The sequence below is a fragment of the Passer montanus genome, unplaced genomic scaffold (assembly GCF_014805655.1).
Source record: "Passer montanus isolate IOZ18808 unplaced genomic scaffold, ASM1480565v1 scaffold112, whole genome shotgun sequence".
Classification (NCBI taxonomy): Eukaryota; Metazoa; Chordata; class Aves; order Passeriformes; family Passeridae; genus Passer; species Passer montanus.
The window spans coordinates 1,585,389-1,612,833 of record NW_024357836.1 but is presented as its reverse complement, the minus strand read 5'-3'; the positions used below and the strand labels follow the sequence as shown (position 1 = coordinate 1,612,833).

Sequence of the window (27,445 nt, the reverse complement as noted above, 5' to 3'; positions counted from 1 at the left end):
GGACACGGGACACGTGTGGTGCCGAGGCAGAGCCCAGGCTGGAGCTGATGAGGCGGGGGCTGACAGCCCCTCCTGCTGCAACCCGGGGGGAGGATGAGGATGAGGGTGAGGATGGTCCCTCTCCCTCCCGACCCCGCGGGTCCCCAAGCCATGCAGCAGCTGGGGGGGGCTGCCCAAGGCGGGTGCGGGGCTGGGGGGTTGCCCGAGACTGCGAGAGCGATGCGGGGCTGTCAGTTGCCATGGAAACCGCTGGGTCAGAGGCGGCGGGAAGCGGCGTGTGACGCCATCGGCACCGCAATGAGCCGTGAGCGCGGGGGCGACGGGGGGCTGCTGGGCTGGGAGCCCCCGCATCGCCGCGACCCCCACCAGGGACCGCCGGAGCGCGGCGTCAACCCCGGCGACCTTGGCCAGCGGCTGCGGGTCACCTCTTCGTGTCCCCTCTCCGTGTCCCCTCTCCGGGTCCCTCTCTGGGTCCCCTCTCCGGGTCCCCTCTCCGTGTCCCCTCTCCGGTCACCTCTCTGTGTCACCTCTCTGTGTCCCCTCTCCGGGTCCCCTCTCCGTGTCCCCTCTCCGGTCACCTCTCCGTGTCACCTCTCGGGGTCCCCAGCACCACAGCTGGATGGAGCAGCCCCAGGGCCTCGTGCTGGTTGGAGTTGGACCCCTCGTCTCCCACCCCCCATAACCCCCCACGCCACGAGATGCTGCCACAACCCCCCTGCTAATCCCGGGTGGCTTTTCCAGCACCGAGTCGGGGTTATGTGGATAATCCATATGTTTGCAAGGCAAAGGCTTTGGGATATCCACTGTTAATCCAATTGGCAGTGGCAGTTTGGTGCCATCGGCGCAGTGTCCTGTGTGGGGGGACATGGCTGCCCCACTGCTTCCCAAGGCTGGGAATTCCTGCAGAGCCCTGGTCCTACCCCCCGCTACAGTCGTGAGATTCAGCTGCCCCCACCTGCCAAAATAACCCAGCCAGGGAACATCCATGTGTTTATTTGCTTTTCAAACCACAGCAGCTCCAGCTGTTGCCCGACATTCGCAGCCTGGAGATCCCCTCCCTGCTCCCCCCAAACTCAGCTGCAGCCCAGGGCTGCTCCTCCCGGGGCAGAGCTCAGCCCCCGCTGCACCCCCACCCCAATACCCCCCTCTCTCCAGTCCCTGCAGTATTTACAGCCTCTCACGCCCAGAGCCACAGCGCCGGGCAGACCTCCCCTCCCAGCCTGTCCACCCTCAGGCTCCCTGACACAGACCGGTGGTGCAGGATGGGGGGTGTCACAGGACCCCCAAACCCCCACATGAGCTAGGGCCTGCTGCCCCACAGCAGCCTCTTCCCCCTGGTAAACCCCTTAATCCAGTCCCCCCCAGAGCCCTTCAGCACCATTTGTCCCTCCCCGCCCCCCTACAGACATCCACTTCCAGAGCCGGAATAAAATAACCCCTTGGAAATGTCAGCACCAGTGTTAGAGAGAAAAAGAAAGTCAAAAGTGCTTGGAGCTGCCCAGCCCCACAGCTTTGGGGGCGCAGAGCCCCACCAGCTGCCCGAGCAGGAGCAGGGTCCCATGCCAGGGGTCCCAGAGGGGTCTCAGCTGGCTCAGGAGCAGCGTGGCCATGCTGGTCCAGAGCAAAGCCAGCCCATCCTGCCATCCCCCGCAGAGCCACCCCAGCATCACAGAGCCCCCCCAGATCAGGGCAGGGGCGTGGGGCCCTGGCAAGGCAGCAGGGCTCAGTCCTTAAACCTGCGGCCTGCCTGCATCTTCTTGTAGTACAGGTCCACCTCGCTGTCCGCCGGCCCGTCCCGCTCGGCCGGCTTCCTCCGCAGCGTGGAGTCGCGGCTGGCTGTGGCCAGCAGCCCCTCGGGGGGGGCCTCCCCCCGCTCCCCACCACCCCCTGCTGCCCCCGGGATGGCGGCCAGGCTGCCATAGCGCGGCTCGTCCTGCTCCATGTCGCTGACAGAGGAGCCAGGGGAGACGCCGGCGCTCTTGGCTGGGCGGAAGCCGTGGAAATCCTTCCCCACCTCACCCAGCTCGTAGGCGTCAGGCCCCTCTGGCCCCTTCGGCCCCGACTTCCACTCCCAGGGCCCATTGCCAGCAGAGAGGTGGACCACGGGGTGGTGAGGGGCGTGGGCGTCGATGGTGATGATGCTGGAGCTGTCCCGCTCCGAGGGCGAGCGGTACTGCGAGGAGTCGGAGCTGGTGGAGGACGAGGACGTCTCCGAGTGCTTGGGCGTGACAGAGACGAGGCTCTGCTGCTTGGACATGGCGATGACCTGCATCAGGCGCGGGGGGTTGGCCACCCTCTGCGCTCCCCCCTTCTCCGCCACCATCACCCACTTGGCCCGCACGGCCGCCCCGCTGCCGGCCGCGGCCCCGGCGCCTGCCTGGCTCTCCTCGGGGATGTGCACCAGCTGCGAGGCGCCCGGCCGGGGCTGGATGAGCACGCGGGGCCCCATGGCCGCCCGCTCGGCCGAGCGCGCCTGCACCGTGGGGTACAGCGAGGGGGGCACCTCCTCGCCCGGCTCGCCCACGGCCCGGCCCTGCGCCGCCTCCTCCGCCAGCGTCATGCTCCGACCCTCCAGCGACTTCTGCTTCCACTCCGTGATGAGCTGCTTCGAGCGGGAGGCGTCCACGGGGACGTGGATGGTCATGTGGCGCCGCGCGGGGTCGTCCATGGAAGGGGTGTTGACGCGGGGCAGGGTGTTGCTGAAGGTCACCATGTTCTCCTTGCCCATGGGGCTGCGCGGGGCCAGCAGGTCCACGTCCACGCTGGCCCGCTTCAGGCTGCCCAGCGAGTTCTTCTCGCGCGGCACCGGCCGTGCCGCCTCCTCCAGCCGCGCCTGCGGGTTCAGCTCGTCCGTGCTCACCGACTTGTTCTGGTGGTAGACGGAGTCGTGGCCCCGCTGCGTCAGCGCCCGCAGCGCGTCCTTGGCCGGTGCCTGCGCCGGGACACGCTCCGTTGGGGCACGGAAGTTGCCAACAGCATGGAAAGCCTGTGGGAAGGGGAAGCACAGAATCCTGGAACGGTTTGTGTTGGAAAGGACTTTTAAAGGTCATCTAGTCCAATGTCCCTGCCAGAGGCAGGGACAGCTTCCACTAGGTCAGGTTGCTCCAAGCCCTGTCCAGCCTGGCCTGGAACACTCCCAGGGATGGGGTGGCCACAGCTGCTCTGGAGAGTATGGAGCCAAGTGGCCCCACCAGCATCCCCCAGCCCCTCCCTGGGCCGCGGGCAGCACCAGCACCCACCAGGTAGGCGGCAATGCCAGAGCCGATCAGGAAACCCACGTAGACGTCGGCGGGGTGGCTGCGGTACTGGGTGATCTGGGTCAGGCCACAGATGCCAGCAGCAATGGCGAAGGCGAAGACCAGGATGGGCTTGAGGAGCTTGGTGCTGTCCGAGATGATGGAGTTGAAATACATCTGGGGCAGGAACAGGCTGTTAGTCACGGCTCTGGACACACACAGAGCTCTTGGGTGCGTGTGGGACTGCAGGTGCCTGCACACACCCAGGACCAGCACAGGAATATTGGGCAGAGCTTGTCTGTGCCAGCAGGAGAGGGATACAGCTGCCATGGCATGGGACTTGTGCCAAGCCAGCGTGTGCCAGGCAGCGCTGGGAACTCACCGACACATAAACAGCAGCGAAAGCCGAGAGCGTGGCGTGCTGGGATGGGAAGGTCTTCCTGCAGGGAGAAGGGACGTGGTTGGGATGGGGCAGGAGGGCTGGCACTGTGGCACAGGGCTCCCCTGGCACGTACCTGGCGGAGAGGATGGCGTGCTTGTCGGTGCCTGAGCAGATGTCCTGGGTGATGTAGGGGTTGGCGTCGCAGGGCGTGCCCAGCAGTGTGTAGTTGGGCTTGCACACGGTCAGGAAGAAGGGAGCGTGGTAGCCCGTGGCCAGCTGGATGATGTCTGTCACCAGGGCTGTGGCACAGAGCCCAAACACGTGGACACCTGGGGATGGCAGGGATGGGGCAGTGGGTCACCCCCATCCCACCAGGACTCACCCAGCCCTGGGCATCCACTGGGGTGGGTCTGGTGCAGTGCCCAGGGTCTGGGTGGGGCCGTTCTCCTGCTGTCACAGCCAGGGTGACCCCACGTCCCCTCCAGCCCCCAGGTCCTGCCCAGGCTGTGGCACAACGTACCCACAAACCTGACGGTGCGGCGCAGGAAGGAGTTGAAGTTGCAGCCACCAGCGTTGATGCTGCCCTCGGCACCGGCGCGGCCCTTCAGCCGGGACTGCAGGCAGTACACCATGCCCTCCCCAACCATGATCTGGGGAGGAACCGCTGGCTCAGGTGGGACTGGGGGGGGCTGGGTTCTGGGCAGAGCCTCCCGATGGATGCTGGGCACTGCCAGGCACCCAGACCTCAATCCCCAGCTCCATCCCAACCCCACAGCAGGATGAGCCCGGACGCACCGAGGCAGCAGGCGCAGCGAAGGCCAGGCTGAGCAGCATCAGCAGAGGGATGAGCTCCTCGTTGGTCTCCACGTAGGGCATGGAGAGTGCCCGGTCATGGCACTGGAAGCCAACCTTGGCCGGCTTGAAGAGGTCCGTCAGCTCCAGGAAATAGAGCGTCACAACGGAGGAGGCCACGATGGGCAGCTGTGGGGACAGAGCGGGGACCAAACACCCCGGAGCAATGGCACGGCACAGAACGGGGCACAGAGCCCGACCCGCTGTGCCAGGGCCCGGGACAGAGCCCCCTGCATGGCCCCCACGCCGTGCCCACCCACCCCACACCCACCTCCACGAAGTAGAAGCAGGGCAGGAGCGTCATGCTGTCCTTGGGGGCGCGGGCTTTCTCCTTGGGGGGGATCATGGTCCTGGGCAGGAGTGGGGGTCCCACCGGGCTGTGCCTGCACCCTGTGGGGGCACCAGGGTCACCACACGGCAGGGGGTGGGCAGCCAGCTCACCCCTGGTCACCCCTCGAAGTCCCTGATTCTGGAGGGGGACGAGCACCCCCGAGCCACCCCCTGACCCTGCAGGGACACCCCCGTGTCACCCCCAGGTCACAGCACTGCCCCCGCTCACCAGGGAGACACAGCTGGAACCGGGGGTGCCGGCGCCCCGGGGTGTCCCCCAGTGCCCCGGGGGTGCCCAGCCGAGCCAGGGGCTGTGACAACAGGTGGGGCGGAGGCTCGTCTGTCGCGACAGGCGCTCCCCACCGCGACAGGCGGCGAGGCTGCTGCGGAGGGCGCGCAGAGGGGGGTGTGCCGGGGATGGGGCTCCCCGAACCCCGCCGGCCCAGCCCCACGAGACTGCACCGAAATGAGGGGGGAGGATAACGGGGATGGAGCGGGGAGGGGGGGAAATAACGGGGAATTAACCGGGGGTCTAACCGGGAGGGCGGGGGCGCAGCGGGGAACCTCCCCTTGGCAGGGACCGTGCCGCAGCCGCGGGCGGGGGTCGGGGCCGAGGGAGGGGAGGGGGTGTCGGGGGAGGAGGAGCGGCCCTTTGTGCCCGTCCGTGCGCCCCACTCACCTCAGCGGCGGCCCCGGGGCGGGGGGCGGCGGCAGCGGCGGCGAGGGGGGGATGTCCCCGGGATCCGGGATGCTCCTGCCTCGGCGGAGCGCGGGGAGCGGCGGCTTCCTCCGCCCCCGCCGCCTCCTCCTCCTCCTCCTCCTCCTCCTCCTTCTCCTCCTCCCTCGCCCGCCGCCCCCCGCTCCGCCCCGCAGCCCCCCGGCCCCTCCCGGGCCGCCGAGCCCCCGCCGAGCCCCTGTCGGTCCAGGGATGGGGTCTGGGGGCGTCGGGAGGGGGTCGGGAGGTCGGGAGGGAGAACGAGGCGAGACAAAGAGCCGGGCGGGGCCGGGGACAGCGGCGGGACCGAGCTCTCCCCGCACCGCTCCGCAGCCCGGACCGTGCCCGGGCACCGGGGGGGTCCCGGGGCCGCCCCCAGCCCGGGCTGCCTCCACAGCCAAGCCCCCGATCGCCCCTTGTCCCCCTGTGCTGCGGAGGGTGCCCCCTGCCCCAAGCCCCTCCTGGCCGGCAGAGCCCCCTCCCCTGCCTCGGCTGGTGGGGACCCGAGGGGTGGCCAAGCGGGGGGGGGGCACACCACGGGGGTGCGCGACCCCAAAATTCACCGCCCCAGCGCTCTACCAGCCCCCCCTGGGCTCTGTGAGCCGGGGAGCGCCTGCCCTGCCCGTGGCACCCCAGGGCTCCTCAGGGGGTGACTCGGGGCAGTCCTGGACCCTCGCTCACCAGTGCCCCCGGGGACACCCCCAGCACGAGCCTTGTGCCAAGGACTCCTCAAGCAGGATCCTTCTCTCCCAGATTTGGGCCTGGGGAGGTGGGTGCAGCTCCCTTTGCTTTCTGGAGGCTCCCAGCCCCTCCTGGCAGAGCCCCCAGCCCCACCTGCCCCTGTCCTGACCCTGCAGAGGATCCCGGCTGTGCCCTACCCCACATCCCACCCTGCACCCCATTCCCTGCACCCCACACTCCCCTGTTCCTCCCAACCACCCTCCCACGGTCCTGTCCCGGGTCTGAGCAGCCCGGGCTCCCCACGGTGCCCTTGTTCCATTTTTGGCCCTAAGCGGGCAGAAATCTCCCGGCGCATTTAACGCGGAAATCCCGAATCCCTGCAAGCTGCCATTAAGCTGCTCTCCCTGCGGAAAATCCCGGCTTTGAGCCGGGCTCAGCCCCTTCCCAGGACGCCACCACACTGCCCCGACCCTGCCCAGCTGTGCCACCAGCACGTGGGGACAGCGGGGAGGCGAAGCCACCACGGCAGAGGGACACCCGAGCCCCGGGGACCCCCAGAGCCCGGCCGGTGTGTCCGGCCACCCGCTGACCACTGGCCTGGGGGGTCGAGGAGATGGGGGGTCTGGGCAGCCGGACAAAGGGAACGCGGCAGCCCGGGGCTGGAAAAGCTCCTGGAGCAGGGAAAGGAGCAGAGGGTGGGCGCCAGCCCCTCGCGGGGTGTCCCTGGAGCCCCGCTCGGTGCCAGCCGTGGGTAGCCACGGTGGCCATCGCGGCAAGGGGGGAAGCAGCGAGGTCTCGATGGTCGGGGAGAGGCTCCGGGGATGGGGACGAGCCCGGGATGGGGCTCCGAGCTCGGGGAGGCGCCGGCACCGGGCGGGAGCCGGGGCGGTGGCTCCGCTTAGTGGCACCGGGGAGAAAGGCAGAGGAGACCGGGCTGCCGCGGCCACCGGCATCCCGGACACCGCCCCCGCGGCTGCCATCCCCCCCAGCCCTGCGGGACCCCCTCGGGGCAGGGGTGACGGCTTTGTGTCCCTGGGCACCCACCCAGCACCCTCCGGGGACCGGCCCCCCATGCCGGGAGGGGGCCCCGCTCCTGGGAGGGCGGGGATAGAATTTGCCGGAGCTCTCTTTTGCCAAAAAGCCTGAACTTGTTCGGCATTATAAACCCCGGTGCAGAAATCCCCGGCGGCTGGTGCCAGGGCCGGCAGCTGGGCCGGGCTGTTTCCTCCTCCCGCGCTGTTTGTGCCGGGAACTCTTGACCCCTTTTATAAGCTGAATATTTCAAAACATTCAGCCCACGCTGCGGAAACCCCCCCCGCTCCCTCCGCCCCCCCTTTCCTGCCCCGAACTGGACATAAAAGCGAGTCCCAGCCCCAGCCCCTGGTGAGCAGCGTCCCGCAGCCCCCGAGCACCCCAAAACCCCAAAGCCCCCGCAGACCCCCAGCCGGGCAGAGGCATCGCCGGGCTCTGCAGCCATGGGGCCGAGCCCTGCTCCCGTCCTTGTCCTGGCTCTGCTGCTGCTCCTCTGGGCCCCGGTGAATGGTGAGTGCTCCCCCTGCACCCCAGGGTGCTGACACAGAACGGGGGGTGCCTGCCCAGCTCCCCAGCTCTGCCTCCACCTGCGGCCAGGTGCTGGTGCCGCCAAGGATGGGTCCTGGAAGGGACATGGGGAGTGACACTTCCCTGTGCCCCTCATCCCAGCCTCTCTCCTGCAGGGCAGCCCCGGGGCCGCATCCTGAGGGGCTCTGAGGCCAGGCCCCACCTGAAGCCCTACATGGCCTCGCTGCAGCTGGACGGGCAGCACGTCTGCGGGGGCTTCCTCATCGCCGAGCAGTGGGTGCTGAGCGCTGCCCACTGCACCGAGGACACGTGAGTGGGGCTCGGGGGCTGCTGGGCTCGGGCCAAATCCCACTGCAGAGCCTGGACCCCAGTGCCAGAGCGTGGCACTCAGCCCCCACCTGCAGAGAGGGCTGGGCAGCGGCTGTAGGGCATCCCAGAGCTCCCTGCTGGGCTCTGCAACCCCCCCACAGCACCCCATTTCCGTGGCTGGGTGCAGTGACACCCCGAGGTGTTTGTCCCACGCTCTGACTCTCTTCCAGGGATGGCAAACTCTTCCAGGTGCTGCTGGGTGCCCACTCGCTGACGCAGCCGGAGCCCCACAAACGCCTGTACCAAGTGCGCGCCCAGTTCCCCCACCCTGGCAGCAACATCCACAACAACAAGGATGACCTGCTCCTCCTGCAGGTGGGCTGCTGGCTGGTGGGGACCCTCCTCCCCATTCCTGCAAATCCCACTGTCCCCTGGCACGCTGCAGGGTCACTGACTGCTGGAGGAAATCCTCACGCTCAGGCCGGTCCCATGGGACCATCCCTGCTTCCCCCAGCAAAGCTTTGAGCTGTGTCCAAGTGCCTCCATCCTCCTCACCGCTCCAGCTCTGCTGTCTGGCTGGGGGGCTCTGGGGTTCCACTCAGGAGGTGAAGCCCTGAGCGTGGCTGAGGCCGGGGTGGTCTCGGTGCCAGGGCTGGGCTCTGCTGGCACCCGGGCACGGCTGCCCCCGTGACCCGAGCGCCCCGTGGCTTTGCGGCAGCTGGAGGAGAAAGCGGAGCTGAACTCGGACGTGCGGGTGCTGCCCTTCCAGCGGGAGGACAGGGACGTGGCGGCCCACACGGTGTGCGAGGTGGCAGGGTGGGGCACCACGGACCACAGCGGCTCCCGGCCCGACAGGCTGCAGCAGGTGGAGCGGCCGGTGCTCAGCCGCGACGTCTGCAACGACCGCACGCGCCACGACGGCACCATCACCCGCAACATGATGTGCACCGACTCCCGCAGGAAGGACACCTGCAAGGTACCACACACCCGGAGCCACGGAGCCACGGAGGGGGCAAGGGGCACAATGCCCCAGCCCGGGAGAGGCGAGGGGAGCGGAGCAGGAGGGGACGGCGTCCCCAGGGTGGGTGCCCCTTGTGCTGGCGGCGTCCCAGCAAAGCCTTGGCCGTGCTGATGAGGTCTGGTCCTGCAGGGAGACTCCGGTGGACCCCTGGTGTGTGGCGGGGTGGCCGAGGGGGTGGTCTCGGCCGGCTCCCGCGTCTGTGGCAACTACAAGAAACCGGCCATCTACACCCGCATCGCCCCCTACGCGGCCTGGATCGACAGCGTCATGGCCTCTGCTGCCGACGGGGAGGGGGACGCTCGCTGAGGGCACCCCGGGGACCTGCTCCTTGCCACGGCTTGCTGCTGCCAGCACGGCCAGAGCGCCCACGGTGCCGCCCCACGGCGCGCCACGGGCTGCCACCGCTGCCCACCCCGCTGCCAAGGTGTCCCCACAAGCCAGGAGGAGGGCTGGGCCGGGGGACTGGTGAGGAACCAAGGAAGGGGGTCCCTGGCCCCCCACTCACAAGGCACAGGGCCCAGGTGGGGGAGAACTGGGGGTCACAGCCCTCAACAGGCTTTGCTGAAGGTGCCCAGAACGCTGCCCGCGATTGCTGCAATAAAGTGATGATGATTCCTGCAGAGCTGCTGGGCTGGGGGACTGGGGAGGAGGGAGCTGGGGGGGTCTGTGCAGGAGCCCCTGCTCAGGGGGGAGCTGGACGTGGGGTGGGACATGCTGAGGTTGCGCCCTTGGGGACGGCGTGGCCTCGGGTGGGAGCAGGGGACACATCCTGCAGCGTGGCCACAACAGATCTGGGACCTCACGCAGGGTCACAGTGTGAACATGTGGGAAAGCAGAACCTGCCTGTGGCTGATATGGCAGTGGCAGCTCTGGCTCCCACGGTGGGATCCGTGCTGGAACCCCGCAGGATTCTCACTGGGACCCTCTTGTCCCAGGAGCTGAGGGGCAGGGCAGGGCAGAGCCATCTTCCCACCACAACCTGGTCACCCCCAGAGCCCTGCTCTCCTCTGTCTTTGGAGGGAGCAGGGCCAAGGCACAAGAGCTGGGAGCAGCAGGGCCCCAGGGGACTGCCAGACCCTCCCAGTCCCATCCCACGAGCTCCATGGTCAGCAGGGAGCTCAGGGGGACACGAATGTGTCTCCATCCCCCTGCTCTGCTGCTGTTCCCTGTTCCCAGCCAAACATTAAATAACCCCAAACCTGTTCCATGAGGAGCTCACAGAGGGCCTGGTTTGAATTTTACTTACAGGGGAAAAGAGTCTTAATAAGGTGGTTTCCTAATTAGCCGTTTGATTGTCCCTAATTACCAGCAGAGCAGAGAGGGGGAGAGGTCTGTACAGCTCTTACAGCTCTGTGCAGTGAAACATTTGCTGGAGTCGAGGGATGAACTCTGTCACCAGCTCCAGTTCTCAAGAATAATGAAATCATGGCTCCAGAGGGAAAGGAATGTACTAAGACTGGCTCACTCCCCCTCTTGAACTGTCTGTGGGGACCTGGAATTGCTGGCTGGGATGCAGCAGCAGAAGGCTCCAGGTTTATCCCCCATAGAGCTGCAGGACCCATGGGAGAGGAGCAGGCCCAGGGCTGGGGCTCCCCAGGCACAGCCACGCTGGCTCCAGCAGGTTCTGATTTCCTGCTCAGGGCAGCAGCAGCAGCTGAGGGCAAGGGAGGGCAAAAATCTGAAAGGATTTTGGCTGCACCAGGATGTTCTCTTCTGGTATGCTCAAGTGTCCTGCCCTGCTGAAGCTGGAGGCTTGCACAACCCCAAGGATCTGATGTTTTTTCCTCGAGTGTCCATAAGGTGAACCTTGAAAACATGCATTTCCCCTTTTTCCAGTGATGGTGGTTCCTTTCCTGACAGATGCTCTGGCAGCCCTCCCGTGGCTCCACTGCCCCAGCCCCACACTGGGCAGCCACGTCACACCACAGAAACAAACCACATGCTCCTGTACAAAATCTGGAGAATTTTTATTTACAACAGCAAGAGGCAGAGGCAGGGTTCACTCCAGGCAGCAGCACTCATTCCTGCTCCCATCCAACACTGATGGGCACACAGGAGCCAACTCCTGTCGCAGGGACAAGTCTGCTGAGGGATCAGGAGTGCCCAGCCCACGTGGCACTTCCCAAGCAGCCAGAGGCACAGGATGGGTGTGAGGTACCAGCTGTGCCCCCCTCAGCTGGGACTCTGTTCTCACCAGCTGCCCCATCACCACTCTGCCCAGGCCAGGGCAGCTGCCAGGACGTTGCTGCTCTGCTGGCACAGACAAAAACACAGCCAGGCTCTCCCTCCTGGGCCCCAAATGAGGGGGGAACCTCTGGCATTCCTCTCCAGATCTAAGAGGCAGAGTCCCCTCAGCTGTTTTCCAGCACAGCTCAACCAACGACGAGCAGCAGCTTTTGCAGCATGAGGGAGAGGAGCTGCCATGCCCTTGTCCCAAATCCTCTGTGAAGGGAGCCCTGTGCAGCTCTTGGCCCTCACTGCACCCCGGGAAGGGCTCAGGAGTAGCTGAGGGGCATCTTCCTCCAGAGCCCCCCACACAGGCAGTTCTTGATCCAGCGCTGCTCCCACTGCTTCACTGCTGTCACCTTGTTGGGTGACTTCAGCATGGTGACACAGCCACACCTGGGGGGACAGGGACAGTGCAGAGCCAGCACTGCTGGGGAGCTGCATGGATCACACAGGGATCCATGGGGGAAACAGCTCCTGTCATCTGCAGGTGACACTTGTGAGCACCAAAACCAGCTGAAACCAGCGAGCAACAATCCCACTGAGGGCTCTGCTGGAGCTGGAGCCTGGCAAGGAACAGCCCCAGCTGCTGTTTATACATGAAACAACTGACAGTCATCTCACAAAAATGATTGCTACAGAGGCTTTCTATTAAAATCAGTAATTAAAGCTAATTCAATCACATGACTTAGATGGATGCTTGTTCCCTGAGCCATTATCCTGAAATCCAGGCTCTCCCATGAGGGTGGATGAGTAGGGCAGCACGAAATGCAAGCCTGGTGGAAAGATGACCCCAAAATGGGAGCAGGGGCAGTGGGGTGACTCCTCCCTCCAGCCCTGCCATGACCACACAGGTGCTTTGATGACCAAACCACAGAACTGGGCATCACACAAAGGAGTTGCTGTAGGCTCTCCTCCAGGCCAGGTTACTTTAGGAGTTTTATCTGATCTGTTTGATTTTTAACCCAAGGGCCAGGCTACAACAATGCCACTCTCCTGACAATGACATGGGCATCCCATGTCATTGGGGACACCTTAAGCACAGCCCCAACCAGTCTCAGAGAGCTCTGAAGGACAAGGACAGCCCAAGTCCTGCCCAAGCTCCACTGCAAGGGTCACTTACCTGGTACAGGACTTGCATTCCTCTGTGGGGTATGCACCCAGGTGCAGCCGCCTCAGGTGGTCAATTTTGGGCTGTCCAGGGGCCCTGGGGAGGGAGAACAGGACTTTGCTGGAGTGTCACTTTCCATGAGCTGTTCCCAGGACAGGGAGCTGCATCTCACTGGCCAACATGGCAGAGCTTCTGCCCACTTGCCCACCCAGTGCCATGAGATTTGTTTTCACAATGTCACAATTAATCACATTAATTAATGGGGTTTTTCCCCCACCATTTGCTATCACTTTTCAGTACTTAAAATTCCCAGCCCATCACAAACTGAGAAAGGAATTTGAGCAGAGAGGACAAACTGCTCTTGGGTCAGAGCACCAAGGAGACAAGCCAAACCTCAGAGCTGCCAAGACTCCTTCTCTCCATGCACTGACTCAAACAGATCACAGACCAGGCACTGGTATATTTCCCATATATTTCCAGTACATTTCCCTCATAGTTCCCTATTTTTTTTCCCTATTTTGTAATTCCAGGGGTTTGTACCTGACAAACAGCCTGTTTGTATAGTTCCAGGGGTTTGTACCTGACAAAGGCATCGAACTGGGAAGAGACAGTGTGGCCAACGAGCCCAGGAGCCTTCCCAAACTGCAGCCGGACCAGCTGCTTGTTCTGCAGCTTGCTGATGATGCCATCGTTGATGGGCAGCCAGTCAATGTTGGGAATGAGCAGCTGGCTGGGCAGGAGGCAGCACTCATCAATCAGGGCATCATCGGGCTCTGTGATGTGATTTTCCTCACGACCTGCGTGGGAAATGAAGGAAAAAACCCCTGTGACCTTTACAATTCTCCCTCAGAGCTCCAGAGAGCTGCGTGCAGCCTCCTCCTCCACTGCCAACTCAGCCTGGAAAACAATAACCTTGGCAAGCTGCACTTGCCCTTTCTCAACGTGCCAGACCCCCTCGGAGTCACGTCCCACCCCACTGCTGCAGGAATTACAGTCCAGGGAACCGGCCACACTCACAGCACAGCCAGAGCTTGGTCAGGAGGCGGAAGAGCAGGGACATGCTGTCCTGGGTGTCCGAGGTAGCCGTGTACACGGGCAGGCAGCTGGGCTTCAGCAGCCCCCAGATGCGGATGACCACCATCAGCTCGCGGAACATGCCCAGGGACGCGCCGTCGCGCAGGAAGCTGTGCCCAGGGCGCACCGGGGAGCCCTGCGGGGGACAGAGGCATGGCTGGGGGTGGCACCAGCCTGCCTGGGCTCACAGCACCCTGGGTGGGGCTCACACCAGCCTGGGAGGGGCTCACAGCAGCCCCAGCCACCGCGCTGCGTGCAGACAGCTCCTGCTTCCAGCAGCACACACCCCATGGAATGCACTGCTGGGGATGGTGACACCTCTGCAGAGCTGCAAGAGGAGGGTTCCCAAATCCCCCAGGTACTGTGATGGTCACCAGACCCAGATGGGCATAGGAAGGGCCATTCTCTAATTCTGCTGTTCCTTACTGCTCCCCAGTGCCTGTGCTGACAGGGACATGTGGCCCTGTGTGCTCAGCAAAGGGAAACTGGCTTCAGGACTGGCCTTGAAATTGTCCCACAAAGCTACAACACAACACGGGGCACAACGAAGCTCAATCCCCAGCACTGCCCATAGGTGTTTGTGTCCTCTAAGCACGTTCCCAGCACTCCAGGTCTCACCTGGTTGGGAAGGCTGGCCAGCAGGTAGAGCACAAAATCCCCCACCCACTGGATGAGCTGCTGCAGGGACTGCAACGTCGTCATCTCCAGGACAAACTCTTCTGTCTTCAGGTTAATCATCACCTTGTCAATGTCTGGAAGAGAAGCAAGACATTGCCTGGCTCAGGAGGATGGATCCAAACCTCACACCCTCCCTGAGGAGGTCACCCTCGTCCTCCTCCTCAAACCAAATTACTGGGAGACTGTGACACCACGGGGAGCAGTCCAATAATCCCAAACTCTGGGAGGGCAGTGCAGGGTGCTGTGAGCAGTCAGTACCTACATCCGTGATCTTGGAGCAGATCTCGGTGAGCCGGTCCCCGGGGCTCTTGTCAGGGGTGTTGAGGAAGTGTGGGCGCAGCAGCGACTTCAGGGTGCAGCTGATGGCAATGAGGAAGAGCTTGGCGTGGTAGTCACACACACGGGCAATGGTGCTGGAGGAGAGCTTGCACAGGGATGCCTTCATGGCAACAATGCGTGTGGAGAGCACCTGAGCCACGGGGAAACGCAGCAAAAGGCACAAAAAAAGGCAGGAATTAGCATAAGCTCATTAGAGCTGCTGCTGCTGCTGTATTCTCTGCTCTCCCTTTCTGCTGCAGGAGTGACAGGAGCAGTGAATGCCATGCACGTGAGCGCTGTGCTGGGCACGTGCTGCTGCTCCCAGAATCTGCCAAAAATAGATTTCACCACCTCACCCCAAGTTTCCAGCAGCTATGACCCTGCTAATATCAGGGAAAGTGAACGCTGCTGACATGGAAGCTCTTCCCAGCTCCATCACTGCCCGAGCAGGGCACTCACAGAGCACAGCCAGGCAGAGCCACCCATGTCCTGAGGACTGGCACTGGCTGTTCCTCACTCCAAGTCCCTGAACCCCCCCATGCCCACCCTGGGAGCGAGCCCAGAGCTGGCACCCACCTGCTGCAGGGCTGCATTCTGACGCATGTACTCCTCGTGCAGCTTCTCCACCAGGTTCTGCACCATGCTGGGCTGGACGTGCAGCAGGATGTCCCACCAGTCGTAGCCAGTCACCATGCAGTACTCCAGCAGGAACAGCAAGTGCCTCAGGGACATGTTCATGTCCAGCACGTGGCCCATGGAGGGGGAGATGCGGAGCATGCTCAGCTTGAAGGGAGGAACCAAAGGGAAACTTCAGGAGAGGGCTTGAAATTGTCCCACAAAGCTACAACACAACATGGGGCCCAATGAAGCTGAATCCTGACCTAGAGACAGTTTCTGCACTGATGGGATACATCCCTTTCCAATATGGATCCCACAGCTGGAATTCCCAGTGTAACCCATCACCCCTGAGAGAGCCTGGCTGAGAAACAACCCCACCATATGATACAGGGTCTCCTCGAGCCAGCTCTTATAAGCTCTTGGAGATTTATACCACACCCAAGATAGCTCAGCCACAAAATCAGCATGATGGCTTCTGTGGCAGTGCTGGAAACAGAAAAGTTTTCATAAAAGGCAAAATTACAAAGCTCTTTACAAGGAAAAACAGAGCCAGGGCAAGAGTCTCTTGCACCTGGTAAAACACCTCACAAAAGCCATTAGTTTCTTTGTTCTCTTATTTTTCTAGTAAATTGCTTAGGCTGGACTTCTGTCCAATTTGCTATCCTTAAGTCTGAAGTGAAGTTCCCAAGGTCCTGTGAGGAGAGAAACTTCTGGGCCTTTTTCCTTTTTTAGGAGACAAAGAATAACTTTGTCAGGGGGCACATCCCTACATCCAACAGAGAGCACCAACCTTCCCGTGACTGTCCACACCAGCCAGGGCCAGTGATGTCCAGGAGAGCTGCATGGCCTTGAAGTGCACCAGGGGCCCAGTGGTGCGTGGGCGCTTGAGGGCCGGCTCGTCCACGGGGCGCTGCGAGGAGGAGCCGTAGAACACGGCCATCATCTGCAGGGACAGCCGGTGCACGATGTGGACACTGCCATCATGGAAAGCCAAGGCCAGGCCTGGGGACAGGACACAAGGGAGGCTGGGAAACAGCTCCTCCCAGCGTGGCCACCACTGAAGCCCATGGAGAAGCCAAAGGGCTGGGGGCTCACAGCATTTCACAGCCTCTTCCCACAGCGGTGGAAGTTTTCCCTCAGCATTCCACATGTTTTACTTCAGCTGCAGCTCAGGTGGTGAAATTCCAAGCGAAAGTCACATGTTTAGGATGAAGACAACTCCTTACCCAGTCCAGGGAAGAACTTGGTGTCGTTTGCCACCTTCAGGTCGGTGTTGGTCAGGGAGATTGGCAGCTTGGGCAGCGCCACGGCCGACACCCGGTCCAGGTCGTTGGTGGCAGACAGGATCCGCCACTTCAGGATCATGGGCTGCTTGTCTCCCACTGGGGAAAACAGGCAAATGAGTGAGAATTTTGTCCCACAGAGATCAGAAAATCTGCCCCTCATTTCTGCCCAGGCACTGGTGTTTTTCCCATGTATTTCCAGTACGTTTCCCTCATAGTTCCCTGTTTTTTTCCTGAGTTATACAAACAACGTGTTTTGCTAAATCTCTCTTGATGGGAAGCTCTGCTGCGGGTGACTAAGATCCTTATACACAATAATCCTTTAGATTTCACCAAACAAACTGCCCTGATTAATTCTGTTTTATCTGAGTTCAGGTGAAGCCCAGGCAGCCAGAGCAGGGGATTAATCAGGCTCTGCTGCTCAGTCCTGGTCCTTTGGGAGCTTTTGCTCCACTGGTGGCAGGAAGGGCGGCTGTGCAGCAAAACACAAAAAATTATTTAAAAATCTTTTATGAAGTGAAAGCAACAACCAAACCCCTTCCTGGAAACAGCAAGTTGCTGCCTACAGTGCAAATGGACAAAATGGACTGAGAACACCTGAAAATAAACATGAGTAATCCCATATATGGGATAATGGATGTGAGAAACTGTGATGCTTTTTCCCTCAGACCAAGCTCCTGTTCTTGAGAGTGCCCAGAGCAGACACCTACCCACAGGAGAGATTTGCTGGAAGATGTTGTTGACAGGCAGGCCCTCCTTCCTCAGGGACCAGCACTCCACGATGCTGTTGTTTTGGTTGGAAGCACAAAGCAGCACCTGTGGAACAGAACCCCCCCACCACAAGCATCACAACAGGGAGGACACTGCCCTGGTCATTCCCACCCTCCATTTCCAGGGTCCTGCCCTGGTCATTCCCCCGCTCCATTTCCAGGGTCCTGCCCTGGTCATTCCCCCGCTCCATTTCCAGGGTCCTGCCCTGGTCATTCCCCCCCTCCATTTCCAGGGTCCTGCCCTGGTCATTCCCACCCTCCATTTCCAGGGTCCTGCCCTGGTCATTCCCCCCCTCCATTTCCAGGGTCCTGCCCTGGTCATTCCCACCCTCCATTTCCAGGGTCCTGCCCTGGTCATTCCCCCACTCCATTTCCAGGGTCCTGCTCCAAAAGCAGAGGATCAAACCAGCGCGAGGTGAACTCCCTAATCCCAGCTGCACCAGAAGAGCTGCTAGCAATGCCAAGGTACTGCAGGACATGCTGGCCACCTCCAGCCCTCTGAGGAAAGCCAGGTGGAGCAAAGAGCAGCTGCCCACCTGCTCTGACATGTCCCGAGCCAGGAACTTGAGGTGGGTGATGGCCGGGTACTTGTCCTTGCGCGCGGGGTCGGTGGTGCAGCGCATGAAGAGCGACGGCAGGATCTCGGTGTCGATCTTGCACTTCTCGTTCACCACGCTGACACACACCTTGTAGAACTGCACGGGGGACGTGCTGCTGCCATCGGAGGTGGCCACCACGATGTTGCCCCCGCCCGTGAAGGCGACGTCGGCCAAGGCCACGCGGCAGCGCAGGCGGCACAGGCTCTCGGTGGCCGTCAGCACCTGCCCGTTGGGCTTCAGCAGGGACACGGTGACCAGCCCGCTGATGGTCACAGCAATCCAGCCCTCCATGGGCTTCCCGCCAAACAGAGTCAGCGACGGCGAGAACTTCACCCGGGAGAACTTCTCGCCAAAGTTGGAGGCTCCAGACTGTAAGAGAGGTGAGCAAGAGTGAAGTGCTGGCGGCCAAAATTTGTGCCCGTGGAGCTCTTCTGGTGGGAGAGGGGCAGGACTGATGTGGGACGTCACAGGAGGTAAAAAAACACAAGAAGGGAAGTTGTGCTTGGCAGCTTTGGGCTTTCAGAGTCTGCAGGATCACAGAGGTTTCCAAACCAGGAGCTCATCTCTGTGCCCAAATCCCCTGATCAAACCTTGGCACCCTGAATGCATTTCCTCTGAATCATCACTGCTGAGGAAAGAACTGCTCTATCTCCATGTTCCTGCCTAGAACTGAGGTACCAGACTGAGGGACACACATCTGAAACACCAAAAGGCTCCAACCCCCCTGAGAAATCAGCAGCAACCAGGAATCTGACTTCTCTTTGACTGGAAAAACTCCCCAGGCCCACAAGAGAACACAGGCAGGATCCTGAGCTCTCTGCAACACCTGAGCCACAGCTCCAGCCCAGACCCCTCAGGAAGCTGAGACAAACCTTCTCCACGTGCAGAGCCAGCTTGACACCGTTGTGCAGCCAGGACAGGGCCACCACGGGGTCCCCCTCCACCACGCTGCCCACCGTGTTCTCCCAGCTGTTGGCCAGGTGATCTGTCATGCTCCAGCACTTGATGTGGCCATCAGCATCTGCCGAGAGCAGCCTGGAGCCTGTGACAGTGACACTGCATGAGGAAAGGGTAGGGGACACCCAAAACCCCCCGGGAATCACAGCCTTGGGCCTGTGACAGTGACACTGCATGAGGACAGGGTGGGGGACAGCCAAAACCCCCCAGGAATCACAGCCTGGGGCCTGTGACAGTGACACTGCATGAGGAAAGGGTAGGGGACACCCAAAACCCCCCGGGAATCACAGCCTTGGGCCTGTGACAGTGACACTGCATGAGGACAGGGGGGACAGCCAAAACCCCCCAGGAAATTACAGCCCTGTCACTCTGGGACAGGCACAGCAGGGGTGGGACACGGTGACAGGGACAGGGAGCCAGCCCACCTGACTGATCCCACTCCAGACACGTGATGACCTCAGCGTGGCCCGAGTTCACGGAGTAGACGTCCCAGGGGTGCTCGGTGTCGATGATGTGAACCATGTGGGTGAGATCTGTGTGAACACACCAGTGACTCCTGTCCCTTGGCACTGCTCCTGGGCCTCAGCTGAGGCAGGGAGGGCACCAAACATTGGATAGAAATGATTCGGGGCATCAAATATTTGATAGAAATTATTCGGGGCATCAAATATTGGCTAGAAATTATTTGGGGCATCAAATATTTGATGGAAGTGATTTGGGGCATCAAATATTGGATAGAAATTATTTGGGCATCAAGTATTGGACAGAAATTATTTTGGGCATCAAATATTGGATAGAAATGATTTGGGCATCAAATATTTGATAAAAATGATTTGGGGCATCAAATACTTGATAGAAGTGATTTGGGCATCAAATATTTGACAGAAATGATCTGGGGCAGTGCTGGGAGCTCAGTGAGGGGCAGACACGGTGTGAGCCTGCTCCTGGCTCAGGGAAACAACCACCCCCAGGGAGACACTGCAGGGCTGAGGCACGAAGGAAAAGGAGCGGCCGGGAGCTGCCGGGGCAGGGCAGGGCTCGTGCCCGGCGGATCCCGGCCGCTCCCGGGGCACCGGGAGCCGTTCCCGGGGCTCGCCGTACCTTTCTCCTCCTCGTTGCGGAGGTCGGTGGTGAAGGCGATGAGGTTGCGGCAGGACCAGGCGCACACCAGCGGGATGGAGGGACAGTGGTTGCTCTTGGGCTTCTTCTCCCACTCGCACACGTAGGCCAGGTCCATCCCGCCGGGACACCGGACACCGGACACCGGACACGGGACAGCCTCGGTCCTGCTGGGGCAACACAACGCCGGTCACACCGGGAACGGCGCGCACGCACCCCAGCCCCAGGAGCCACAGAGGGGCGCACGGGACACGGCTTGTGGGGGACAGCCCCGCACCGGGAGAGGCGGAGGGAGCGGCCCGCCGGTACCGACCCTACGGCGGGCGGGAGCGTCCTGGGCACGGACTGGGGGAGGTGCCGGGGGTTCTCGGGGCTGGCGGGAAGGCCTCGGAGGGGCTCGGGGCTGGCGGGAAGGCCTCGGAGGGGCCCGGCTGGCACCGGCGGTCCCGGGCCCGGCCCGGCCGCACGCACCGGCGCCGCCGCCGCTGCCAGGACCCGCGGCTGCCCGCGCCGCGCCTGCGCCGCGCGCTCAGGCACTGCCGCGGACACCCCAGAGAGAGCCGCGCCGTGGCTCATTAGCATAACAAACTACCCAGAACGCACCGCGCAGGGCTCGCGAGCACAGTCGGCGGATTTTGGACATTTTAGGGAAAAACTGGGCAAAATTGGGGACAAAAACATGGATAAACACTCGAGGCGACTAATTCTGCGTTCCATAGTGAACCACACCGCAGTCACCCTATTGTGAATATTTTGTGTTTGTAAGGCTTTAAATAGCGCCGCGGGCTCTGTGCAGTTCGTGCTCGCTTCGGCAGCACATATACTAAAATTGGAACGATACAGAGAAGATTAGCATGGCCCCTGCGCAAGGATGACACGCAAATTCGTGAAGCGTTCCATATTTTTCGCACCTCCCCGCACCCGCATTTTCCTCCCCCAGCCCACTTCCATACCCCGAGACCCCCCCTCAACCTCACCCCCACCGAGACACAGAGGCGGAGCAGGGGAGCACCGTTTTTATTGTTCCTGAACGTGCCCACAGCGGCGAAGGGGGCGCGAGGGGCTCCCCAGGGTCTGGGGGTGCCCACGGTTAATGGCACTCGGTGGCATCGCGGGACACAGCAACCCTTGGCACACGCCAGCGACACGGGGGGGGCACACACAGGGACCCCCGAAACGCCCCATTTTTGGGGGGGGGGGGGCAGCTGTGGAAAAGCAGAGCCCCAAAGCGGGCTGCACCCCTCCAGCACACACACACACACACACACACATGTAAATACCCACACACGTGATAAAAAACACAAGCTATATTACACTTAAAAACCAGCCCCGTGGTGCGGGCAGGGCGCAGGGGCGCGGGGGGTGAAAAAACCACCCGGAGCTCCCCACACGCCCCCGGCGGGCTCGGGGCTCTGCCTCAGCCTCAGTGGCTCGGGAGCTGCTTCACCGCGGAAAAATCCGGACCGACACGGCCCCGCCAGCGTCAGCGCCGCGGGGAGGCTGGCCCCGCCTGATTAGTCTTAAAAACACCTGGGTTATATAAATAGACACACACAGAGTTCCAGGAGGGTTGTGAGGGGAGCGGGGAGGGCGAGGGGCGCCTGCCGTGCTCCCCGCGCGCACCCCAGGGCACGGCCGCACACCCCGGCCTGGAGCGGGGGAAAAGGCCGAGGAAGGTCCGGGAGGGGCTGCAGAGGCTGCAGGAGGGGCAGGGCAGCCGCGGGGGCATCAGCTCATCTGCCCCAGGTAGTCTGAGAGCAGCAGCTCCGGGGGCAGGAACACGCGGTGTTTGTTGCTCACTTTCATCTGACGCTTCCCTTCGATGTCCGAACCTGCGGGTGGGATGGAGGGGTCAGCACAGCGCTGTTCCCCCCCGCGGGGGGGTCTCCAACGCGGCGTTCCCAGCCCTCCCCTCCTCCCTGGGGCTCGCGGGGAGTGCAGGCTCCCATTTTCTGTCCCCTCTGTCCCCACGGGCTCGCTCCCCCTCATTAGCGCTCAGGCCGATTGCCACAGGCAGCTCCTAATGAAACGCTGGGCAGCAGAGCTCCTCCGGAGGGATGGAGCCTGATTCCATCCCTGCCCTGGCAACAAAGCCTTTGGGGATGCCCAGGGCAGTACGAGAGCACGGCTGATCCTTGGGAGGAGGAAGCAGCTGCTGGAGAGGGAACCCCACGAGCAGATTCTTGCTTTGGACCACCCAAATTTCCCCTCAGAGCTGGGCCTGGCCGAGCCCTGGGTGTGTGGCTGCAGGCAGAGCTGGTGACCACTGCCAGGGAGCTCCAGGAATTGGTGGGGAAGCAGCAGTGGGGTGGGACTGTGGGGTTATCTGTGAGCCCCAGGGCGAGGTGGGGCCGGGGGAAGGAAAAGGCTGAGCTGGGGAGGACAGATAGTGATGGAGGGAAGGGGAAAAACAAAAACAAAATCAAAATCAAAACTAAAACCAAGCGGACACACGGCTCTTACTGGCAGAGACGAGATCCATGTACTGGCAGAGGGCGTGGAGCAGGAGCCGCTCAAAGCTGGGGGACAGGGGACAGGGTTAGAGCCTGAGCAATGTTTCCCACAGCCCGCCCTGCCCTCCGTCCTCCCGGGGACCCACAGAGCAGGCCAAGTGCTCAGGGATCCATCCCCACGTGCCTCCCTCCCCCAGGGGCTCCACGGGGACCAGGCCAGCTGGGGGTCCCCAGGTGGAGACCCAGGCCCGGCTGAGGGGAGGCCAAGGGGTGTCCTGTGCTCCCAAAGCCCCTCCACAGCCCGGGGCAGCCCTGGGGCACAGGGCCCTGAGATGGGGAAATACCTGTTATCCATCAGAGCCGTGTAGACAGAGTGGGGGGTGACAGAGAAGAAGGCCAGCAGCTCCTCCTCCAGCCCCTCCAGCGTGCCCTGTGAGGAGAGGCAGGGGCTCAGCGAGGCAGGGACAGTGGTGGGCACAGCCCTGGCACAACTGACTCCCCAGGGATTGCTGCCAGCAGCTCCTGGGCAAGTTAACTGGGTGGGAGCCAGCAGGGAGAGGAGACATGCCCCATCTCCAGCCCCCGAGGCAGGGAAGGATCCAGCTCCTGCCAACTCCGCGCTGTGTGTGCCAAGGGCTGGCACCATCCCTCGTGTTCACAGCAGCCAGGGGAGCCTCGTGCCTCCCAACAGCCAAAGCTCAGTGCTCTGCTGCTCTGCAGAGCTCTGTGACCCCAGAGACCAGCAGCACGCGTGTCTCGTTTGAGGACAAACAAGGCAGGGGGCAGGAGGAGCCCAGGCTGCATTGAGAGGCTCTAATTAGCACCAGGGAAAAACAAACAGAGCCCCACGGAGCAGAGGGAGCAGGGAGCCAGCACCCCCAGGGCTGGTAGAGCAAGTGTCTGGGCAGGCAGGGCAGGGCTGCACTCACCTCCCTCCTCCCTGCTCAGCAGTTGGTGCACTTTTACCCCTTTGAAAATACAATGAAATTTCCCCAAATAGCCTTGTCTGGGCTATTGTAAAGACCCCAAAAGCTCCACTGCTGTCCCCATGCACAAGCACACTCAGTTTCACCTGTCACCTGCTGTCACCGCACAGAGACTGGGAAACAACACTAAAAAAATCCCTGTAGCTGCCAGAAAAATCTCAGCTGAGCCAGGAAACCCCATCTGCTGCAAGCTGCATGTCTGTCTGGGCTCACACGAGCACCACACAGAGCACGTTCCCGGGAGCTCCCCCGAAATCTGGCACTGCCCTGCACAGCCTGGGCACGGCTCCGGGGACGTGGCCGTGGAGGGAGCCCTGCCAGCCCCTGCCCTGCCGTGGCAGCCCCCAGCTCACCATGGGGATCCGGCCCCGCTTCAGGGTGGCGCGCAGGCGGCGGCTGATGCGCTGGAAGCACTCCTGGGGGGTGTAGGCTGGCAGCTCTGGAGAAGGGAGAGGGGATTTGGGCACAGCTCACAACCCCAGAACCCACAGTGTCACCTTTCAGGAGGAGCCGGCGTTCCTCCCCGTCACAGTCACCCCTAAAAAGCAATGCCCGCCCCAGCACAGGAGGTTCAGGGGTGCAGGGGTTTGGGGTGTGACATTAGGGGATGCTGTGCCCCTCATCCCAGCCACTTCTGGCTCCCACAAACCCTCCCTGGTCCACGGTGGGGGTCCATAACCCCCCAGTGCCACACCCAGGGGTGGGCTCAGGCATCCCCTGGCCCCACCACTGACAGGGGGTGGGTGCAGCCCTCCCAGAATGTACACAAGGAAGGGAAGGGAGAGGCTGTCCCCACCCTGCGTCCCCTCCCAGCACCTTTCCACTTGTCTTCATTCTTGACAGGCAGCTTCCTCCTGTGCTTCTTCCTGGCCTCCTCCTCCAGGTAGAGCAGGACCCGCTCCTGCTCCTCTCCCGAGCGGTTCATGAAGTCGTTCCAGATCTGACAACAGAAGCCACCAAACCCCACTGCAGAGCTCCGTGGGGAGCAGCTGGCAGTGCACGGCCACCCAGGGCCCCTCCCCACAGCCCGCCAGCCCCCTGCTCACCCTCTTGTCCCCGAGTGCCACACCAGGAGAGGGCACGTTTCAAAACACCCGGTACAGGGCCAGCGTGAGGCAACAGGGCTTGGGCAAGGGGCTCGTGCCAGAGGAAGTGCTGCAGCTCACCAGGCTGCAGCCACCACTCTCCACAAAGAGGATCTGCCTGGAAATTCCCCCACCCCGTGGGCCACAGGACCCCATCACCCCCTTGGCACCCATGGCATCAGATCCCAGCCTGACACCAGACCAGGCAGAAGCTGCGGTGCAGCAGCTCAGGCCAGGGAGGCAGAGGGATGGAGGAGTGAACTACAAGCATGGCATGCCACGCCAGTGTCCCCAAGCCAGCCCCAAGCCAGTGGGGTGGCTGTGCCCACCTCCACGTAGGTCTCATTGTTGCAGGCCTCGGTGAAGATGCTGGGGGTGGCCGAGTGGCTGAGCTCTCCCTCGTCGCTCCCGCAGTCATCCTGCTCCAGAAGTGTCATCAGGTACCGAGCTGGGGCGAAAAGCAAATCCTGAGAGGGGGGGAAGCACCTCCAGAGAGGCCCCTTGCCCCCAGAACATCCCTGCCTGCCACACAGCTCAGGGCAGGCTGTCCTGGGGAAGAACCCTGCCTGGTCCTTACTGTTCTCCAGCCTCTGGAGGCTCTTGCGGCCCTTGGCGCGCGGGATGAGGTCGGAGTTGCGGATGGCTTTGTTGATGTAGTACTGCTTCCTCTTGGACGGCGAGAACCGCTTGGACGGGGAGTCCTCCAGCAGGGGCAGGCAGTCCTCGATCCTCCTGCGGGGCACGGCAGGAGGGGTGAGCCCGGCCGAGGGGCCTGGGGCAGCCACAGCGGCGCGAGGGTGGGGGGACACGGGGCACCAGAGCATCGGTGCTGCTGTTCCCGCAGGTGGCACCGCATCCCCCTCGGGTCACCGTCACCTCCCAGGGCTGGCTCTGCTCTAAGCAGCTGTGTGTCAGCACTGGGAGGGCCAGGTAATTAACCTGGGTAATTAACCTGGGCAATTAATCATGCCACACAGGAAGAAAAATGATGGATACATTCCTGCCGGGCCCCTGGTGCAGCTCATCCTGAGTGGGCTGGCACCAACCCTGGCACTCCTTGTGGAGGGCAGCAGGAACACCACCCCAAGCTCCTGGGGGCACCCAAGGGTGCTCTGTTCACAACACGGCCAGGGCGTTGCTTAGTCACAGGCACAGCTTAGGACTGACCATAAAACTGAGGCATTTATGGGAAAATGAAGCCACACCACGAGCGAGAAGCTGGCTGGGTGCTGAGCGCAACTGCTTGGGTTTCAAAGTTTACTAAACACCAGAGACAGGAAGTTTCACTGCCTTCACTTGCGAAGGAGCTTCCCCTCAGGGTTGTGTGGGTTTCCTTTAGCACAGCAGAAGGTGGGGGAGAAAATCAACACCCCTGAAACAACCCCCAGGACGAGGAGCTGCAGCACGGCTGGCCAGAGTGCCCACAGCTTCCCCGGCCTTGCTCCATCCACAGGGCCGTGTCCCCACCGTGTCCCCTCCTTTCCAGCTTTCTGGGCCCCACGGGAGCCCCAATCCTGCAATCAGGTCCTGACAGAGCTGACCTGGGCACAGGGCAGAGCAGGTTGTGCTGTCCGATTGCAGCCCGGGCTAACAGCCAGCTGCCCATCCTTGCCAAAACATTGATTTTTTTTTTCCCTTTCCCTGCATGGGGGGAGTGATACAGTCCTGGGTGCTGGTGGGGGGTAAAAAAACAACCACCCCCTTCCAAGCCGGAGAGAAAACCGTGGCAAAGGTGGGCTTGGAAAGAATAAAAGAGACTCAGGTATCAAGGCAATGCCCAGAGGACGGGTGGGGAGCAGTAACCCAACCTGCCAGAGCGAGCAGCCAGGGCTGGTGGATCAAGTTGTGATACAAAGACGGTTACAAAAACCTGAACAAACAGACGGAGTCACCTTACGCTGGCCCCAGCTCGGGGGTTTGAGCACACAGCTGCGAGCCCGGCACTCCCTGGGGCAGCACGGCCCCAAAAGAGATGTCACAACCCAGGGTGGGAGCACCCCCGGGACCCCCGAGCCCCGTGGCTGGGAGGGGACCAGGCTGAGCCACACTCCCCTCTCCTCCTGAAGCCTCCAGGGCTGCTCCTGGCTGCCCCGGTGCCCGGCACTGCCACGTCTGCCCTGGCACTGCCACCTCCGCCCAGCGCCAGCCTGGAGGTTCACAGGGGACAGCGACCTCGGGCCACAGGGAGTGACCGGGACGAGCACCTGAGTCAGGGTCCCGTGCCAGGCTGAGATGGGACCCCAGGACAGCTCATTGCTGGGGGACCACAGCCAACCAACCCCGGGGCACCGGGCCCGGCAGCTCCGGGGACACCGGAGCACGAACAGACCCGCGGCTGCTCGTCCCCGTCCCCTTCCCGGCCAGGGAAGAGGAACCTGTTCTGTGCCGGGGGATAAATGATATTCCTGTCATTTTCCCTTTGGCAGCTCCGACCCGCAGCGCCCCGAGCCCCCGGTACACCCCGGTAGGAGCGGGGAGGCTCCAGCCCACCTCCGGTGACCGGAGCACCGTGACCTCGAGGGGATAAACGCTAATTACAAGGCTCATTATGCCGGGGCTCGGCTCTGACACCGCCCCCGGGGCCGGGGAGCCGGGGACGGGCGGTCCCGGGAGGCGCCGCCGCTCCCCGCCCGCACCGACAGCCCCGGGGCGCTCCTGCCCGCACCGACCGCGCCACGGCCCGCCCGGCCCCGGGCCCGCACTCACGGGAACGGCTCCTCGGGGCCCGCGCCGCCCCGCAGCACCACCATGGCGCGCCGGGACCGGGATCGGGACTGGGATCGGAAGCGGGACGGCGAGCGGAACCGGGAGCGGTGCCTCGCTCCGCCTCCCGCACCCCCGGCCCGCACCGGCGGCACCGGGCCCGGCACCGCCCGCTGGAAGTGACGTCACGGGGGCGGGGGCACGGGAACCCCGCCCCGGGCGTCGCGGGAGGTGGGGCACCGGCGGTGCTTCGGGGAGCCCCTGCAACCGGGGCTCGGCGGCTGCCGGACCCCATTAACCCCGCGTGAATCCCTGTTGTCCCCCGTTAACTCCCCCGTTAATCCCCGTGAACCTCCAGTTAACCCCCGTTAGAGCCGCG

General features: G+C 62.7%; 4 protein-coding genes and 1 non-coding gene across 9 annotated transcripts; 2 read left to right on the top strand and 3 right to left on the bottom strand.

Moving 5' to 3' along the window:
• Positions 1 to 1,087: 1,087 nt before the first annotated feature.
• PLPPR3 (phospholipid phosphatase related 3) lies at positions 1,088 to 5,636 on the bottom strand. 2 transcript variants are annotated; one of them, XM_039732798.1, is made up of 8 exons: positions 5,480 to 5,636; positions 4,742 to 4,860; positions 4,414 to 4,599; positions 4,139 to 4,268; positions 3,752 to 3,947; positions 3,619 to 3,676; positions 3,240 to 3,413; positions 1,088 to 2,986 (listed from the first exon to the last, which is right to left on the bottom strand). In XM_039732798.1, exons 2-8 carry the CDS (start codon positions 4,814 to 4,816, stop codon positions 1,724 to 1,726), a joined length of 2,082 nt encoding a protein of 693 aa, XP_039588732.1. In that variant the 5' UTR covers positions 4,817 to 4,860; positions 5,480 to 5,636; the 3' UTR covers positions 1,088 to 1,723. The 2 variants fall into 2 exon arrangements, with proteins under 2 accessions (XP_039588732.1, XP_039588742.1); XM_039732808.1 differs by having other exon boundaries at positions 1,900 to 2,986; positions 4,147 to 4,268.
• A 1,941-nt stretch (positions 5,637 to 7,577) lies between these two features.
• Positions 7,578 to 9,708, top strand: LOC120513444 (complement factor D-like). Its single transcript, XM_039732909.1, has 5 exons — positions 7,578 to 7,738; positions 7,912 to 8,065; positions 8,296 to 8,440; positions 8,784 to 9,041; positions 9,216 to 9,708. The coding sequence occupies exons 1-5, from the start codon at positions 7,672 to 7,674 to the stop codon at positions 9,390 to 9,392; spliced, it is 801 nt and encodes a 266-aa protein (XP_039588843.1). The 5' UTR covers positions 7,578 to 7,671; the 3' UTR covers positions 9,393 to 9,708.
• Positions 9,709 to 11,029: 1,321 nt separating this feature from the next.
• On the bottom strand, positions 11,030 to 20,756 carry MED16 (mediator complex subunit 16). 4 transcript variants are annotated; one of them, XM_039732758.1, is made up of 15 exons: positions 20,117 to 20,756; positions 19,822 to 20,009; positions 19,146 to 19,253; positions 18,636 to 18,805; positions 17,701 to 18,132; positions 17,105 to 17,210; positions 16,338 to 16,493; positions 15,902 to 16,113; positions 15,070 to 15,276; positions 14,434 to 14,644; positions 14,116 to 14,249; positions 13,441 to 13,633; positions 13,004 to 13,220; positions 12,436 to 12,519; positions 11,030 to 11,708 (listed from the first exon to the last, which is right to left on the bottom strand). In XM_039732758.1, the coding sequence occupies exons 1-15, from the start codon at positions 20,419 to 20,421 to the stop codon at positions 11,582 to 11,584; spliced, it is 2,850 nt and encodes a 949-aa protein (XP_039588692.1). In that variant the 5' UTR covers positions 20,422 to 20,756; the 3' UTR covers positions 11,030 to 11,581. The 4 variants fall into 4 exon arrangements, with proteins under 4 accessions (XP_039588692.1, XP_039588721.1, XP_039588702.1 ...); XM_039732768.1 differs by having other exon boundaries at positions 11,582 to 11,708; positions 19,822 to 20,006; XM_039732778.1 differs by having other exon boundaries at positions 11,582 to 11,708; positions 19,822 to 20,006; positions 20,153 to 20,627.
• On the top strand, positions 20,639 to 20,745 carry LOC120496031. The gene has a single exon (XR_005626203.1). It is a non-coding gene; the product is annotated as a U6 spliceosomal RNA (small nuclear RNA).
• An 84-nt stretch (positions 20,757 to 20,840) lies between the features above and the next one.
• R3HDM4 (R3H domain containing 4) lies at positions 20,841 to 27,248 on the bottom strand. The gene is made up of 8 exons (XM_039732921.1): positions 27,070 to 27,248; positions 24,941 to 25,095; positions 24,693 to 24,811; positions 24,095 to 24,218; positions 23,632 to 23,717; positions 22,637 to 22,722; positions 22,303 to 22,358; positions 20,841 to 21,671 (listed from the first exon to the last, which is right to left on the bottom strand). The coding sequence occupies exons 1-8, from the start codon at positions 27,111 to 27,113 to the stop codon at positions 21,568 to 21,570; spliced, it is 774 nt and encodes a 257-aa protein (XP_039588855.1). The 5' UTR covers positions 27,114 to 27,248; the 3' UTR covers positions 20,841 to 21,567.
• Between the last annotated feature and the right edge of the window lie 197 nt (positions 27,249 to 27,445).